Source organism: Callionymus lyra, chromosome 3, assembly GCF_982586985.1.
Source record: "Callionymus lyra chromosome 3, fCalLyr1.hap1.1, whole genome shotgun sequence".
Classification (NCBI taxonomy): Eukaryota; Metazoa; Chordata; class Actinopteri; order Syngnathiformes; family Callionymidae; genus Callionymus; species Callionymus lyra.
The window spans coordinates 26887461-26904464 of record NC_141820.1 but is presented as its reverse complement, the minus strand read 5'-3'; the positions used below and the strand labels follow the sequence as shown (position 1 = coordinate 26904464).

General features: G+C 38.6%; 1 protein-coding gene across 3 annotated transcripts in view; it reads left to right on the top strand.

The window, feature by feature from the left end:
• Positions 1–17004, top strand: part of anks1b (ankyrin repeat and sterile alpha motif domain containing 1B) — a 186727-nt gene that overhangs the window by 143005 nt on the left and 26718 nt on the right. For all 3 annotated transcript variants that reach the window (XM_087787324.1, XM_087787323.1, XM_087787322.1), the window contains exon 19: positions 2123–2275. In XM_087787324.1, the coding sequence (XP_087643450.1) occupies positions 2123–2275 (153 nt within the window). The remainder of the gene's footprint in view (positions 1–2122; positions 2276–17004) is intronic.

Sequence of the window (17004 nt, the reverse complement as noted above, 5' to 3'; positions counted from 1 at the left end):
AAATGCATTGTTTTAAATAAAACATATACATATTAAGTGTGTGTATTGCCTAGATTCTGGTGATACGACACATATCAAGTTACATAGACAAGTATACGATATATCGTGATACTGTAGTAACAAGGAAATATTTTTAGTATTGTCGAGTACAGACCAAATTACTCTTGACAAAGTCGTATAAATATTTCCAAACATCATCTTTAAAAGCTTCTGGAGACAACTGTTTCCTCTCGTCCTCAGTCATCACCGGAATTTCGCAGGATTTCCTTTTGCTGCGGAGGACGTAATGCCTGCTGCCATCTAGCGGCCGCTAGTTTAATTGCAACACAAAAATGAACAAACACCATGAATATTTGCATTTAAATTCTATGTATAAAAAACAACAACAATTAAATAAATTAAATACATGTAAATGAACTGTGAACTATAAAAGAACGATAGTAAAAAATACATAAAACAGTGCTGTTGTATTAACGTTAAAACATCTTATTTTTAAACGCCCCTAGAAAAGAGGGGGGGGGGTGTATTTTAAAATGCATTTCTTGATTTATTTATTCATCAATTATTAATATGAATAAAGGTTGAATATTTGGTTGAACCAGAGGCTCTGCGTGCATTGAATAACATTGATGCAGAAGGTGTGAAGGGACAAGCGGATGTCGCGGTGCAGCCTCAGCGCGAGACTGACCTGGTCACTGCAGGTGTTCGCGGCAACATGGTGCTGCAGAGGAGCGTTCAGTCGGGGGTCACGCAGAATTCTCCAGGTTTCTGCTGCACTGCTGCGATGCTGAATGTTTAGCATACATGAATATGGAAACGGTCGAAGCACGCGCTCGGATCGTTCCAGAAAAATAAGGCAGTGAAATTACAATATTAATGTAATCAAGCGCAGAACAGAACGAACTCTCTTCCTCGTCGCTCGTACAAGTGAAGCTCCACGACTTCCACACGTTTGGAAGAACTTGTCAGACTCTCGGAAGTGATTCAGGCTGTTCTTCTCATTATGTCACCCTCTCATCACAGACGCACAAGTTTCACGAGTGAGCACAACAACCAGTGTCCAGAGAATAAGAAGTGTGTGTGTGTGTGTGTGCGCACGCCAGTGTGTGTGCGTCTGGTCACGTTTAGATACCGGTGTGCATATGTGCTGGTGGGCGTGTGTGTAGTGTGTACACGTGCACCTGCAATTGTGTAAATGTGTGCGAGTGTGTTTGTTTCAAACAAGTGTGTTTATCTGTGTTACTTTTGTGTAATGATTTGTGCGTGTTTGTGTGTATTTACATAAATACATTTTGATGTGCATATTTGTGTGTGTTCCTCTGTGTGTTTGTATGCAAGCACCTGTGTGTTAGCATAGAATGTGTTTGCGCGTGTGTGTAGTTATTTTCCTGTATTCCTTTGTACGTTTGTGTATTTGCAGAATGTGTCTGCATGTGCATGCCCACAACATTGTGTATGTGTGTGTGTATCTGCATAAACTTGCGTGTCTTAGTTTGTGCATGTATGTATGTGTGCATATGTCTGAGAGTGTGTGTTTCTGTACATGTATGTGTGGCTCTTTGTGTGTTATTGCTTGTGTGTCTTTGTGTGTGCATATGTCTGATTGTGTGTGTCTATACATGTGCATGTTGGTCTCAGTGTGTGTGCATATTTGTACAGGTGTGTGTCTTTGCTTGTGTGCCACTGTGTGTGTGCGTGCATAAATCTAAGTGTCTACTTCTGTGCATGTGGGTCTCAGTGTGTGTGTGTGTATTTGTGTGCGCTTGTGTGAGTGTGCATATGTCTGAGTGTGCTCCTATGTGCACGAGTGTCTGGGTCTCATTGTGCGCATCTGTTTGCACTTGTTTGTCTTTGGTTGTGTGTGTGTGCATGCATATGTGTGGACTTGTGTGTGTGCATGTTGCAGTGGGTTTCAGTGTGTGTGACCTTGTGTGTGTTAGTATCTGTGTGTGTGTGTGTGTGTGTGTGTGTGTGTGTGTGTGTGTGTTTGTGTATTAGTGTGGTGCTCATTCACCCTAGTGTAGTCGAACCTGAGTTGAGGGAGGAAGTGAAGTCAATTCTCGTCAAACAAAAATGTACGATCCCTCATTGACTCGGCTCACATGGACCTCCTTCTCCTCAGGTGCGCCCCATCGGCTACGACGGCAACAACCCCACGTCGGTGGCCGAGTGGCTGGAGTCCCTGGAGCTGGGCGACTACACCAAGTCCTTCCTCATCAACGGCTACACGTCCATGGAGCTGGTGAAGAAGATCTGGGAGATCGAGCTCATCAACGTGAGTCGACTTCAGTCACAGAATCTCTTCAGTGTTGAAAACAAACCTCTATTGTCCGAGCGAAGAACACGAGTGTGATGAAGGTTGTGAAGAAGCTACTTCCTTGTATTTCTGTTGGCAACACGGATCTGTTGAAACCACTCACATCTACAGCACCCACGTCTTTTCCTCTCCTTTTTTTGGTGAATGAAAGAAGCTGAAGATCAGTTTTACCAACATCTTTATTGACCACGATGAGGTTTTTTGATGTGACTCTGACCCTCACCTGAAGTTTAACACAAGTAGCACAAATTTATACATTCACTGAAACAGTTTTCGCCATCCGGGCACCATTTAGCCCCAAAATATTACTGACAGAACACAAGAAAAGTCTGTTACAATTTCAGCACGTTGTCTAAATTCTAGAATATATATATTTATTTTTTTTAAATGGAAGAAAAAAAAGGTTAAATATTTTTTGTAGCAAAACCTAAACTACTTCCTGCATGGTGGCAGCTTCTCTTCCAAACGTCTTTTTTTGACGGCCCCTAACAACAGTCATAGCATTTGACATACAAGTACTAATATTGAATTATTTGTTGTTAAAAATATTTTTATAAATTCAATATTTATTTAAATACAAATACAAAAATGGCAATTTGTTTTTATATTGAATTTCGAAGCCTTAAAATTTGAAAGTTTTGAATTAATATTTTTTATTTTGTAGTAATTGGAATTGAAATAATAAAACTATATGTGTAAAATTAATTAATTTTGAAAATACATACATTTTTTAATAAAAAATGTTTTAAAGCAAAACAAACCTTTCAATATATGAATAATTAAAAGTAATTATTAAATAATAAACTAATGCAACCATTCAATATACAAGTTACTAAATAATAAAATACTCAAAAAACATTTTACTTAATAAATTAACCTTTTATTTCGTAATTAATTCAACCTTTCAATATTCAGATTGCCCTGATAAACTTGCATAAACTTATCAAACATCCCTGATTGTTGCCAAAGGTTTAGAAAATGTGCTGTTTTATTGAAAGTTTTGTGTGGAACAAAAACCTTAACAGTGTCTCTCATCTGTGAGTTGTTCATCTCCCTCGACACGCTCCTCTATAATTGTGTATTTGCTAGTAATCATACACTTGTTTTCATTAAAAATCATTGGTTTATGTATCGCCGCTGCTGAATGCTCATAAAGTGGAATTGTTGCCTTTTCTGCTGCGCCAGCAGCTTCTGAAGCAGATCCAGGATCAGCGGAGTAACAATCTCCTCAGCAGAGCCGCAGTCACAGGGGAGCGTCATGTTGACGCCGGGCCTCAGTTTTCACCTTCAGTGATTGAGTTCCCGTCATCTGAGGCGTCAGAGCTCGAGTCAAAAGTTCCTTCTTTTCAGAACAGCAGACAGAACCAGGATCTCAAGAGTCACAATGATCCGTGCGGAAAAGAGTTTTTTTTAAAGAGCTGTGTCTGACACTTCCATCTCGGTTCTGGTGGAAGCTGATGCACGTGAGAACGCTTGAGTGGAGGATGGACTCGTCTCAGGCTGATGTTCAGAAGTGATTGTTGGAGTGAAGGAGAGAGAGAGAGAGAGAGAGAGAATGGAAGAAGAGTGATGAGCCGGGGGAGGCAGAGAGGGAGTTACATAAGCATGTGGGACGCAAGATGTTTCACAGTATTGGGGATACCGCCCACGTGCTCTTGAGCCCGCGTGCGTGGTTGTGGATGCAATATGCGTGAAGAGCAAGTGTGAAGTATGATTGCATTATGGGATGTAACGGAGCCGTCATCGTCCGATCATGGGAGGGACCTGATCCCATCTGGTGACCGATCACAGCGGTGGATCAATGATCAGAACCTGGAACTGAATCACTTCAGATCAATGCTGGTGTGTGAGCTGAGCAGCTAGTTCTCTCATCCACCAGCTAGCAAGTATAACCTTCTCTTTGAACTGCTCTTCACAATGTCTCAAATGTAATAGCCAGAACATGAAGCCACACTTTTAATGTAAACAATGGAGTTATCTCATTTAGAATTTCAAAATAAAAGCACGTATATCTTCATCCAGAAGGACAGATACAACTTTTCAGTATTTAGGAATTAGCATCTTGTCATCGTGCGTGTGTGTTAATTAAACATGCGTTACGGGGTGCAATGTGAACTGCTGGGTTAAGGTTTTGTACACAAGTAATTATATTTGAATCAAAAAGGTAAAAAAAAGTATTCACAGTATTAAGGACATACTCTTATGTATGAAATGCAAGAAGTTTTGGTTAAATGTTTAGATTTTTCTGTTTTCTTAAGTAGAAATGTAGATATATATCATATTGCGTCATTACATTTTTTTAATATATACTTACAGTACATAGATTCATAGTTTTGATCATTTTAGTTTTTGTATGTTTATAAATGCTACGTCCAAAACATTTTCTTATCAAATTCAAGTGACATTTTACTTTTACTTAGTTTTTTTCAACACAAACTCTCTTTTTCTCCTTCAAAATGGAAAACAAAACAAAAGAAAAAGTAAAAAAATAAATAAAGAAATCCACTGCACCACAAAATACAGCACTTTTAAACAGATTCTGAAACATTTTTTCCAGCTCATGCAATTGACCAGGTTTCATAGAATGACTCTGCATTATTTTATTTTCAAAACTTTAACTTTTCTAAAGTAACGTCTCACCATTTAAATAAATACTAACTGGTCTTCATTTTATGTTTATTAAAACTTCAATTTCATGAACAGGACTTCAACGTTTACAGTTTTTGAAAAAAAAAAACAAAGTCATATCGAAGGCAACCATAGAAGAAAATGTTTTTTTTTTTAGTACCACTGAAATAATAGCAGGTCATACACCAGACGACCTTCCTGTCGACCAACATGTCCATCGTTCTGTCACAAAATGACTGTTTGCAGTCGTCATGAAGTGCATCACTGATGGAAGTCTTGCTCCATCACTTCCCTCCTGGTTCTGTGGTCGTGTGTGTGTGTGTGTGTGTGTGTGTGTGTGTGTGTGTGTGTGTGTGTGTGTGTGTGTGTGTGTGTGCGTGCGTGTGTGCGTGTGCGCGTGTGTGTGGCTGTGTGTAGCTGTCTTGGTGGTGGGTGTTGGAAGGGGGTAACGGACCAGCAGACTGCAGCAGTTCACTGAAGTTGTCTCGGGGGAAATAGAGACTCAAAGAAGTGTGTGTGCAGCGAAGGACAGCGACGGTGCTGCAGGTGGAGCAGCGAGCAGATGGTGGGTCGAGGTGAAAAGGCTACTTTTTAAATTGGACTCGCCGGTTCTAGTGAGCGTCAGATGTGGCCGACAGATGTTGTCGTGAAGGAGCTGTGAGCTCTGTCGGCGCCTCACATAACCGGAGAATTCAAGCGTGTGTGTGTGTGTGTGTGTTTGTGTTCACACACACACCTTCAACTGTTCCCTGCTGCTGAGGGAATAAAGTCACATTTGTATTGTGTAGATAATTCCAACTCCCTGCAGTGTGCGTCGCTCACAGGGTTGACGGGGAATCTGACCCCCCACTGTCCGTGCAAGGTTCAGTGAATGAACGTGATAAAAGTAATACATTTTCTTGTCTTTTGCATAAGCAGCTTGGAAAATGTTTTTAAGCGACAGAAAAATACAATTTGTTTTCAAATTAAATCTTAGTGAAAACAAACTCTTTTTTTTTAGAAGTAAAATGTTGAATAAAAGATGAAAGGCTGTGTAAGGACATTACACATTTTAAATATCCCTTTAAATATTAGCAAAATCCAGTATATAATTGTTATTTTGTTTTATTAAATACAAATCAAAATAGAACTTTGTACAAAACACACAAGTATGAAAATTTAGGCCTTTATTTCTTTCAATTAATGTTGACACAACAAAAAAAAATGTATATGGAAATAATGAAAGGCTCTAAATACAAGTATGTTTGACTCGGGAAAAAATGGAGCTCATGGAGTTTTTTTTTATTTTCAATATATTTAACCTTTACTATTTTACATTTTCACTTTTACTTTTCAACAGATGGTTCTCTGTAACAAAGTTTAAGATCATAGAAAAGATTGCTGTGCTTCGGTTTTTTGATTTAAAAAATCTTAAGATTCTCTTTTTCCATATAATCTGAAATCGAATTGATTAAGTTAATTTTCTTTTTTTATTAGTGAACATCGAACGTGTCTAAATACAATAAACAAAAACTTAACTCATTTGTTTTTTCTATTTCCATTCATCAAGATACAGGATCTTAAAGGGTTACCTTTGAAACATTAATGGTTATTCAAGTCCATGATTATGAGATAATAGTGCGTTTAGGGTCTTAAGTAAAAAGATAAAATAGATTACAGTATATTTATTATTATTAAAGATTGTCTCACCCAGTCAAATGTTCTATCTTTTACTTCAGTGCTAGTGATTTATCTAGATTATTCACTTCTACTAAACAATTCAACAAAATTGTCATTGGTAATTAGATAATTATCTTTATTTATTTGTCAATTATCGTTTAAGATCGCCCAGCAGAGTAACAGTTATTATCTTAATGACTTGATTAAAAACCATTCATCACTTCTGAGATCAATGGTTTGATTTATCAGTCATGGCTCGTAGATCTCTGGCTGTTATTTTAATCATTATCTGAACCACCGGCTTTTTTATCTCCAGCACTTCAGCTGTTTGTCCACGCGGTGGCAGTGTTGTATCTCTGGAGTGAGCTGGCTCTGCCGCTGAGAACGTACTTCACAGACGTAGTTACTGGGTAGGAAAAAAATGTTTCAAATAGACCAAAAAAAATATCTTTATGTTGAGAACAGCATTAATGCTTGATAAGTATGACATTGAATGCGATTCAGATTTATATGTTTAATGGCAGAATCTTCCCATTTGTTCTCATGCAAGTGAAGCAACCTGCGTTAATGTAATATCAATTTAATTTACGTGACTTTCACCTAAAATAAGGATTGAAACTTCAAAAGATCAAAATAGTTGTTTTTCAAGTTTATAAAGGGTACAACACAAATGCTTACGTGTTTTTTGTAAGCTCCCATCCTTTTGAATAAAGAAAAACGTGTTTTTTAAACAACATTAAGGCATTAAAAAGGCTTGACCAAAAATAAATGTACAAACACTTGTTATAATAAATAATAATAACTATTACATCCCTGTCACAAGCATGCATTGCTAGAAAACATTTAAGCGGCTTACTTTACCCTTTTCACTGCTTAAAAACATATTGAAATTGTTTGGAAACGAAGAAAGAACAGATTAGAAATACTTATTTTTTAATTATTTTTAATGCAATCTTTGCAGTGAACTGGAATTTGAGGCTTTTAGAGAAGGAAACCAAGAGCTTCTGATCATTTCTAACAACATTTATATTCTGGCTCTTACTTCAAAGACTGTACATCAGAAGTACCTTGGACAATAGAATAGAACTATCTTCGTTTGTGTCTTGTGCAAATGGATTCCAATTTACATCAAATGCGTGCTGTCTCAATGTTTGAGATCCATCCGTCCAGATCTCAAGGTAAATATCTATTTATGTGCTAATGAGCCGGTCCGAGGATCGATGGCAGAAACCTGCCTGGAGACGGGACGATGTTCAGTCCGTTTAAAAGTCTCTGCTGCTGCGGTTTCCATCAACTCACTCATGTGAAGGCATGTGTGTTCTCTGTGTAGGTGTGTGTGTGTGTGTGCGGGTGTGTGATTCAAGTACAAGGTCTGACTTGCTTCTACATTCCCCTCTGTTATAAAACAAGCACTTTCAGGAAAGGCGCACAAGTTGGCAGTGCGCTGTGACTAACTCTATGACGGTGAACGAAGGTCCAAAATAAATTGAGGACATTCAGAATAGTTTGTGTTTTTTTCTCTCTGCTTATACTCGGTTGCTATGACGGCCCTTGTTACCATAGAAACCAAATATATGTGATTTTTTTCTGATGTAGAGCATGTTAAGCCTCATTTTTTTATGTCACCATTCCAACATTGTGTGTGTCTGCATGTGTACATCACCTTTCTTGTCGCCTCTCCAAGTGGCCAGCTTGTCTCGCACCCGGGCGCCAGATGGTTTCTGCCTTAGTTAGAAACAACATTCCTCGGACCTATATAGCAGAGACACACAATGGAGGCTCGAGCCGCGATGTGAGCGAGGAACGCACGCCGAGTGTGTGAAGAGACGAGTGTGTGTGTGTGTGTAGAGTATCTCATATTAAAGTCCCGGTGGGTGGATTAGCTTCAGGACCGCAGTGTGTGCTTGAGTGTGTGTGCAGATATCATTCTCGCCGCTTCATATGGACTTTGTATTGTGGCGCTGGAGTGGATGTAGGAGGTGTCAGGAGGGGAAGTGTGTGTGACCTCTGCTCTCACGCTACATGAAGCTGGATCCAGATATCGGAGCTGGTTAGTAAGGTTGCAGTAAGATTGTCGAATTGTGTCTTCAAGTGGAGCCTTAATAGGTTTTTGTGTAATTGTTTAAGGATCGCTACAAAATCTTTTGGATAAGTTGATTGGTTGTAGGGGTGTGTATTGATAAGAATCTGGTCATACCATAAGTATCACGATACAGGGTCAACGATACGATATATTGTGACATTGTCGGAACGAGATATACTTTATTGTCGATATGTTGTCGAGTACTTGACTCTGGTGTTGCAGTATTTACAGACCACATGACCCTAGACGAAGTCGTAACTGCTTTCATTTGTTTTAAAACCGAAATATGTGTCGAAACATCAGCTTTAAAAATCTGCTGGTGTCGTCTGTATCCTCTCGTCCTCAGTCCTCGTTGGGGATCTTGTGGCATTTCATGGTTCTGTTAGCTGCGGAGGACTTGATGACTACTGCCGTCAAGTTTACTTGCAACACAAAAATGAACAAACACTGTGAATATTTCATTGTAAATTGAAAACAAACATTTTATTTGATTATTTGACACACACTTTATTGAAACATAAACCATAAAATACCTATGATAAATATGATTTGAAAGCAACAACACGTATATATAATTAAAAAGTAAATGTGGATACATCAATCCCTATTGCAATATTTAAGAACTTTTTTCTTTTCCTACAACTCTAATTAGAAGCTAATAAGAGCATATCCTGGGTCTGTCCCAGGACATCTTCCCAGTCGTACATACCCAGTAAACATCATCAGTGAGCAACCCAGAGTCATCCTGACAAAGAGACTCAACCCACAGACCTAATGTTTCGTACGAGGAAGTTTCCAATTTCGTCCCTCACCAACATGACACACATTTCTACTTTCCTTTTGCCTCTTCGCCACATTAAGAGACACTAAACGCATCATTTGCCCCAAAACACAAAGTGTAAAAAACAAGGACATGAATCTCAGCGAAAGACTTCTACAGCAGCTACCAAATGAAAAGCTGAAACATCAATGTTTTAGAAGGAATACATAAAAGTCATTTGAAAAGGATTGAGGTAGTTTTTGTACAAAATAGAAGGTTTTCTGATTAAAATAATATATATATATTTTTTAATTTTAAACTAAGAAGTGAATCATCTGTGTTGTCTTAACTAGTTCTGCAGTTCTACTACAGCACATGGTTTTCCTTTGAAAACTGATTCACCCAATTCGACTGAATTCAAAGTGCAAGGACTTCGATGGAAATCAAAGATTCATGCAGTTTTCGGTAAACCTTATTTCGACATGTGCCACACCCGTTCTTGCCTAAACCTGCACAAAAGTAATGCTGCACTGACTCAAGAAGTAAAAACATTTTCTCTAATAAAAATCGGTTGCGTTCTTTTTCTTCTTGTCCGCACAAGTTGTGCGTTGGCTTCACAAACCAGGCATCAGTCACTGGAAGCTGGAGCCAAAATGGACCGACTTGAAAACACCTTTTTCTTCCTGCTGTTTCTTTTTCAGAGAGTTCTCCTCTCTATAAACCCAGTGTAGAGTAGTCGAGCGAACATCTTGGCTCTTGTATGTACCGTGGAGAACGGTTGAGAAGCAAACAAAGAATGACAAACTAAAGTTAATGTAAAGATGTATTTGTGATTTAGCTCCGCTGACCAAATGCAACTGGATGACATGTGCTTGAAGCAGTAAAAAAAAAAAAAGAAAAAAAAAAAAGGCGTTACTTTGATGTTTGATCCCGGTTTCAAAGTCTGTCAAAACATAAAGCCGCAAAACCTCACCGAGGTGTTAAACTAAAGCCTTCACATGTGTCTCTGTGAAAACATTTTGTCGTTTTGTGGTGATGTAATGTGGGCAGACCATGAGACAATGACTAAAATCAGGAAGTGAGGAGGACACATACCTGCAATGCTGGTTTATGTAGGAAGTATTTTTTTTTACTTATATTTACGATTCCCAACACACATTTTCTGTCTTGAGCATCAAGTACTCATGATTCCTGGTGTGAAGAGTGAGATAAGAAGTACACAAAACTATCTTACCACTACAGAAGTCCATCCATTTTTCTCCAGATCTAAAAAATATTTTTTAATCAGTTTTGCCCATTAATTGACTGATTAATGAAGGATTAACCTGCTTGAGATCCAGCGTGATTGAGTTTTATATTTACCTTAAAACTTCATTATCTTCTTTGATCTACTCTGACCTATGAGCTACAATCCTACCTGCACCGTCTTATACTGACGTGACATCATCTCACTCATTGCTAGGAAAAGTAAATACCAGCTATGTCAGCAAAAGACTTCTAAAGCAGCTCCTGAATAAATATAATTTTCAGAAAGAAATCAGCCATTTTATGAGAAATAAAGTGTCTACTAATATATGAAATTATAAATATGACGCACTAATATTAATTAGTAACAAATGGACATAGTTTTAAGAGAATAAAAATGAGTTATATATATTATATATATATATCAGAATATTTAAATAGGTTATTGAATAACCTATTTAAATATTCTGATAGCTAATGGATTAGGTTTTGGAGCTTATTATGGCAGAAACGCTTACTCTGTTAAACTTGTATTTTATTTTTATTCTTTCTTTCATCACTGTTTTGAAAACAAAAGATGCAGTTGCTTCAGTTTCAACGAGGGAAATGGAGAGTGTTTGTTCTATATTTGAAGCACTAGAAAGTGAGCAGTAATAAGATAATTATAGAAGTAAGCTTAAAAATAAACTGTTGGCATACAAGTCTCATCTGCATGAGGCAAAATAGAATGTTTTATAAGTCTGATGGGATTTAAAGCAATTATTTCTAAGTGAAAGTTGATCGGGAATAATTATTTGGGGAGAATAGTTGTTTTCAAAAATTATAATAATATGTTTAGACTCTAGAGTTTGAAGTAATATTGATAGGAAGTTAAATGTCCTTAAAAACTTTCTGTCATGTGTAGATCTGGCGAGTCGTTATTCTACATCTCTGTCATTTTCCTGGATGATCAAAGATGTCAAACATTTCCTCTGATGGCGACGTATCAACGACCTACAGAGGAAATCACGAGCGAGTGATCGTAACTCCTTCAACTATAAACACACGGCGAGCACGAGCATGTCGCTGCACGGGCCCCGCGTCTCCATGGCGACGAGATGAGAGAAGGTGGGGGGGGGGGGTGTAAACCGGGGAGAGAGGGAGTGTGTGAGTAAAGAGCGAGCGAGCCGAGGCAGAGACATCCAGAGATGTAGTCTGGCTGCCGCAAGCCGAGGAAAGAGGAGGAGTTGGTGAGCGCTGGAGATCTGCAGCGAGAGGTGGAGGACGAGAGACACAACGCTGGTGTTGAGGAGGCGAGGAGAGAAGTGTGTGTGGGACAGGAGGAGAGAAGACTTGATGGACAGAAGCCAGAGGTGACAGAAAGGAGGGATAGAGATCTGGTCGAAAAAACCCATTGGATTGATCCCCGTCGGAAGGAAGGTGAGCCACGATTTTAAAACCTATAGGACGGTCAATGCTGCTGACTTTGCGCTTTCACTGTCACGGCGTGTGTTTGCTTTGTGTCCGAGGAGTCTTGAGATACCATTATCTCACTTTCACACATCAGAGAGGATCCTAGCGTTCCTCTCGTGGGCAGGCTGGAGTCCACGCATCGGAATTGGACAGAAAAATTTAAACAAAAGATCAGGGAAAACAAAAGTCAAGATCAAAATTGAAGTGTTTGTTTTTGTTAAAGATTCACGTGGAGATTTGATTTTTATAGAAAATGAATTCAGGACAAAAAGGTGGATTTTTGGAAGAAAGAAAATGGTAAATAGGACAGGAATACTAGGGTCAAGGGTCATCGTTCAAGCACATACAATTAAAGGCTGATATATATACGTATATAGTGAAATACTATACTGATAAATGTATCAAATGTGACAGAAAAGTTGTTTTCTCTTGCTAAATTAATATTATTAATCATCTAAAGATCCTTCTTATGTTATCAACTCACTGGTGATACGTCTTATTACTTATCTATTTCAAAAAACTGTTATTGCCGTTAAACTTCTGCCGTAAAATATCTACGCGTTTCAATTTCTTGTTGCATAACAACATTATTTTCATGTCAAAGTAAGTAAGAACAGGGTGTTTTTTGACTGCTGTTGTGACTAAGGCGTACTCTAGAATTGAGTTATGCAATTTGTCTTTGTTTCCCAATACGGAGTTTTTTTTTTTATTTCCTCACTCCTGTGTTGAGAAAGACTGCATTCCTCACCTGTCTCCAAATTCAACCACCTGAGGGAGCTTATTTTGTTCGCTCCTGTCGGTGTGTAGTCGAAACCATAGAATCAGAAAGTGGCTCTTTATTATTTCTTTTTTGGCTTCTCAATGAGCTCTTGTTCTTCTGAGGCTTCACTGCTGCTCTCACCGGGCGTTAAACTGACATCGGGTGGTGTTAAGTGCAAAGTTTGCACCGTGTGTTGGAAGAAATGGAGGCGAAAAGGCAGGTTTTAACAAGTCAAGGAAGATATTTTATGGCTCACGGGTGACCCAAGTTGACAGAAGTGATCGATCAACGGCCGGTGGAGAGTCTTGCATCGATCAGTGAAGTCTGTGGGTGAGAAACATGCGGCGACATCGATCCGTAATTAACAAATTAAAAGCGTTAACGACCAGGAGAGCGTTTTTGGTTTCATCGGCGAAGTGGATTCTGCATTGTTGACGTCTAATTTTAGGACTGAACTGGGTCACGAGGCGTCTGCCAGACTTTTCCTCTTTCGAGACTTGAAATAAAGTGATTTATTTTGGTTGACGCTTTTGATCCACGTTGGAGCCGCTGATGGCTGTGAAGCGTGGAGTGACATCAACACGTCTGCTTTGTTCTAACTATAGCGGCAGGTGTGCGGAGACATGTACTCCGTTCATATTGACAGTTACGTAAGTGACGGAGCGCGTCACATATCAGCAGCTCCTACTTAGAATCGACCAATTTTAACTAGGGTTTTGAGACAGTTTTCAAAAATTTCAATTTTTTTATTATTTATATCATAGTTTTATGTTTTACGGTTCAATAAAGTGTGTGTAAAATAAAACAATAGTACATTTTATTTACAATTAACATATTTACAGCATTTTTTTCATTTTTGTGTTGCAATTAAACTTCCGGCCACAAGATGGCAGCAGCATCATTACGTCCTCCCTATAATACCCATAAATTAGGGCGATTACTCAGCACGGGAGGATACAGTGGATGCAGTTTCAACTCCATATGGTCTGTAAATCCTGCAACACCAGAGTCAAGTACTCGACAATACTACACAAATATCCTTGTTTCTATGTTATCACAATATATTATATTGTTATTATATTGTCTCTTCTCAGCACATTTTATCACAGTTTGTCCCTTTAAATGCCTCTGCCAAGCAGGTTACGTCATCTATCTATCTCTGTATGTCTGTTTATTATAAAACTCAAAAACTGAATTCAATAATATGATAACACAGTATTGTTGTTGTTCTGAATAACTATCTGAACCCACAAAGGATTGTGTGTTTGTTGCTTGTTCTGAAGTGTATTTGTCTATTGTTTTGACCAATTATATTTCAAATGCCCCAAAAGTATCCATTTATGAAGGTGAAGTAAATGTAGTGATATTACTTTGATTCAAATTCTCCAATCAATTTGGAAATTAGCATCTTAACATAGATCTTCACTCTCTTATTTTCTCATGCAACCTTTACTTAACACATGGATACTGCCGCCTGATTGGTCGACTAAATACATAAATAAAGTATCCACAAAAATATATTATTTAAATTAATTAATTTACTTAACATATTATCAATTTCTTATTTTATAAAACATTTAATGAAGAAATAAAAGGAGTAATGCTACATTAGCAGATGCTCATTCAAACCTGCATCTACTTTCTTTAGATTTCACACGTATCTGATCAGAAATCTCCATTAAAAGCTCAACAAAGCTGCTTATTTATACTCAAAATGCAATTCTGTTTTCACTGATATTATTTATGTATTACTGTAACCCTATCCTTTTTTTAGCATTTGAAATATAATTGATATAAACGGATGAAATAGGTTGTATAGCAGTGGTTTGACCATGAAATTGTTAGTTATTCTTTCCATTATCAACATTTTCTGAATATTTGAATAAAAAAACTTTTTTTTTCTCTTGAAAGATGGAGATAAATGGCAAAAAATAAACACATATATTTGTGGAGGTAAAAATGTATAATTTGAGCAGATTTCCAAAAATGATCTCGCTCAAATGCTTCTGCAGAAAATGAATATGTTATTAAAACATGACCCATATAGCCTCAAACTGCTGAATAATTCATAAATACAGCTTTTCAATGACAGTTCTGCTGTGAAAGCAGAGTGAGTACGCTCGTGTTTACACTCTGAAATTTCATCCCCTATAACAAAGATCTTCCTTCATGTCGTCCACTGGAGAAACGTGAGGCACGAGTCGATGCTAAATCTAGTGGATCCCGCTCTGGAGCGTGGCCCTCACGTACTCCCCGGCAACAGCTGCACGGCAGCGACATGCCTCCTCCGACCTCCTGGTGGATCTGAGGCCACACAAGCACTGCACGTATGGATGAAGTGTGAAGCCCTCATCGCGAGAGAACAGCTGATCCATAAAAAGTCTGCCTCTTGGTTGAACTTGGCTGCATCTGCTGATGAGCGAGGTTTTGTCACGGCAACATGCACATCACACGACTCACATGTTCGCCGGCGTGATCGTGTTTTTTAACCGAGTTAGAGGAGAATTAAACGTGTTCCCACACAAGGGTCGTGCCGACGGGAAGATTGCAAACTGAAGAAATGAGTTCCAATCCCGGATCTTTTCAAGTATTAAACAACCCAGGGAAATATCTTACACAAGAGCAATACTCCTCTAATCCTGTTAAGGATTCAATTTATGTGAAGAACAGCGCTGTTGTATTTCCAGCACAATGGCTCAATGTCATTGGTTCCTATTGACTGCACGGATTCCAGCCTTCCCATTGGCTGCTTGGATCACTTCTGTCTTCAACCGCAACTCTCCGGTTGCCTGGTAACCCGCAGTATCTTGTTCTTCCTCCGTTCTAATGTGCATGAGTGTGCACGTGAACGTAGGAGCACAGAAGATGCGGATCATACCGTGGTTTCGGTCTTCTTATCAAATTCTTCTCCAACATTCCGGGATCAATATCCGGGGAAAGAAAATAATCGAAACCCTGGTGATTGAAGTAACCGTACGCCGGCGACTCCGTTGAGCTGGAGAAAATCAATGGTGTATTCCTCGTAGTACTGGCACCATTACTGAACAATGCCTGCAGAGGTTCGTCACTTACCAGGAGTCACAACCTCCCAGAGAGAGGCCATTGGTCATATTGACAGAAGCCTGGAGGACCAAACATACACTCTGTAAAGCGATGGTTTATTAAAGGGATAGTGCACCCTCATTTCAATTACGTTTTGGGATTATTTTCAGATTAATCTGTTTCTTTCTGGAGTTACTAAATCGCCTCTGTCCAAAAGGACACCCTTAAAAACTTCCAAATACCTTCATACTGCTTCTATAATGCCCCCCTTGTGTTGAAGCCCAGACATGTTAGGAAAATAAATTCCATAATTTAAGCTTATTTTTTAAAATCTTATGCGCACTGACACAGCATTTTATTTTTTGACAGTGAAATACACACTTGGAGCTTGCGTGAGATTTACCCAGAGAGACTGGGAACAGGCTTAAAATATAGACTTTCTTTTTTTTTCTGAACGGTTCCTAATTTCGGCTTTCAAGATGGAAGTTAAAGTTAAGCACCATGGAGGTTAAGTTTTTGGACGTAAAAATAACCCTGTTGTTACATTAGCCTGGACATGCAATTCTAGTTTATCTCAACTCTTAGTCGACATGAGGGCGAGTAGAAAATGATTAAACTTGAATTTTGGCTGAATTATCCCTTTAACTTTATTTCTGTGAATAAAAGTAAAGAACTATATATCTGCAAAAAGGGTTGTCAAAAGACGGCTCAGGTAGACAGCGGAGTCAGTGGACTGTTAACTGGAGCAGAGGGTCGGAGGAAAAGAGTTAACTCTCCTCCTTGTTCATCATTAAAAGTGTGTGCTAGCCTGAGCACAGACAGTGGTTCTCCTGATGGACCCATCACTTGCTCCAGCGCTCCGGTGAGCTGACCGGATTCACCTCCCTTGGGAAACCTTTTTTCTTTTTTTCTTTTTTTAGCCAAACAGTTGTTCATTTTCTAGCTCACGCTGACAACACCTCACGTTGCCTTCATGGTCGATAAATAGAGGATGACAGACAAGATGCAGAACAACAAGGATTAAAGCGTGTGAGTCAAACTAAACTTACACTTAAATT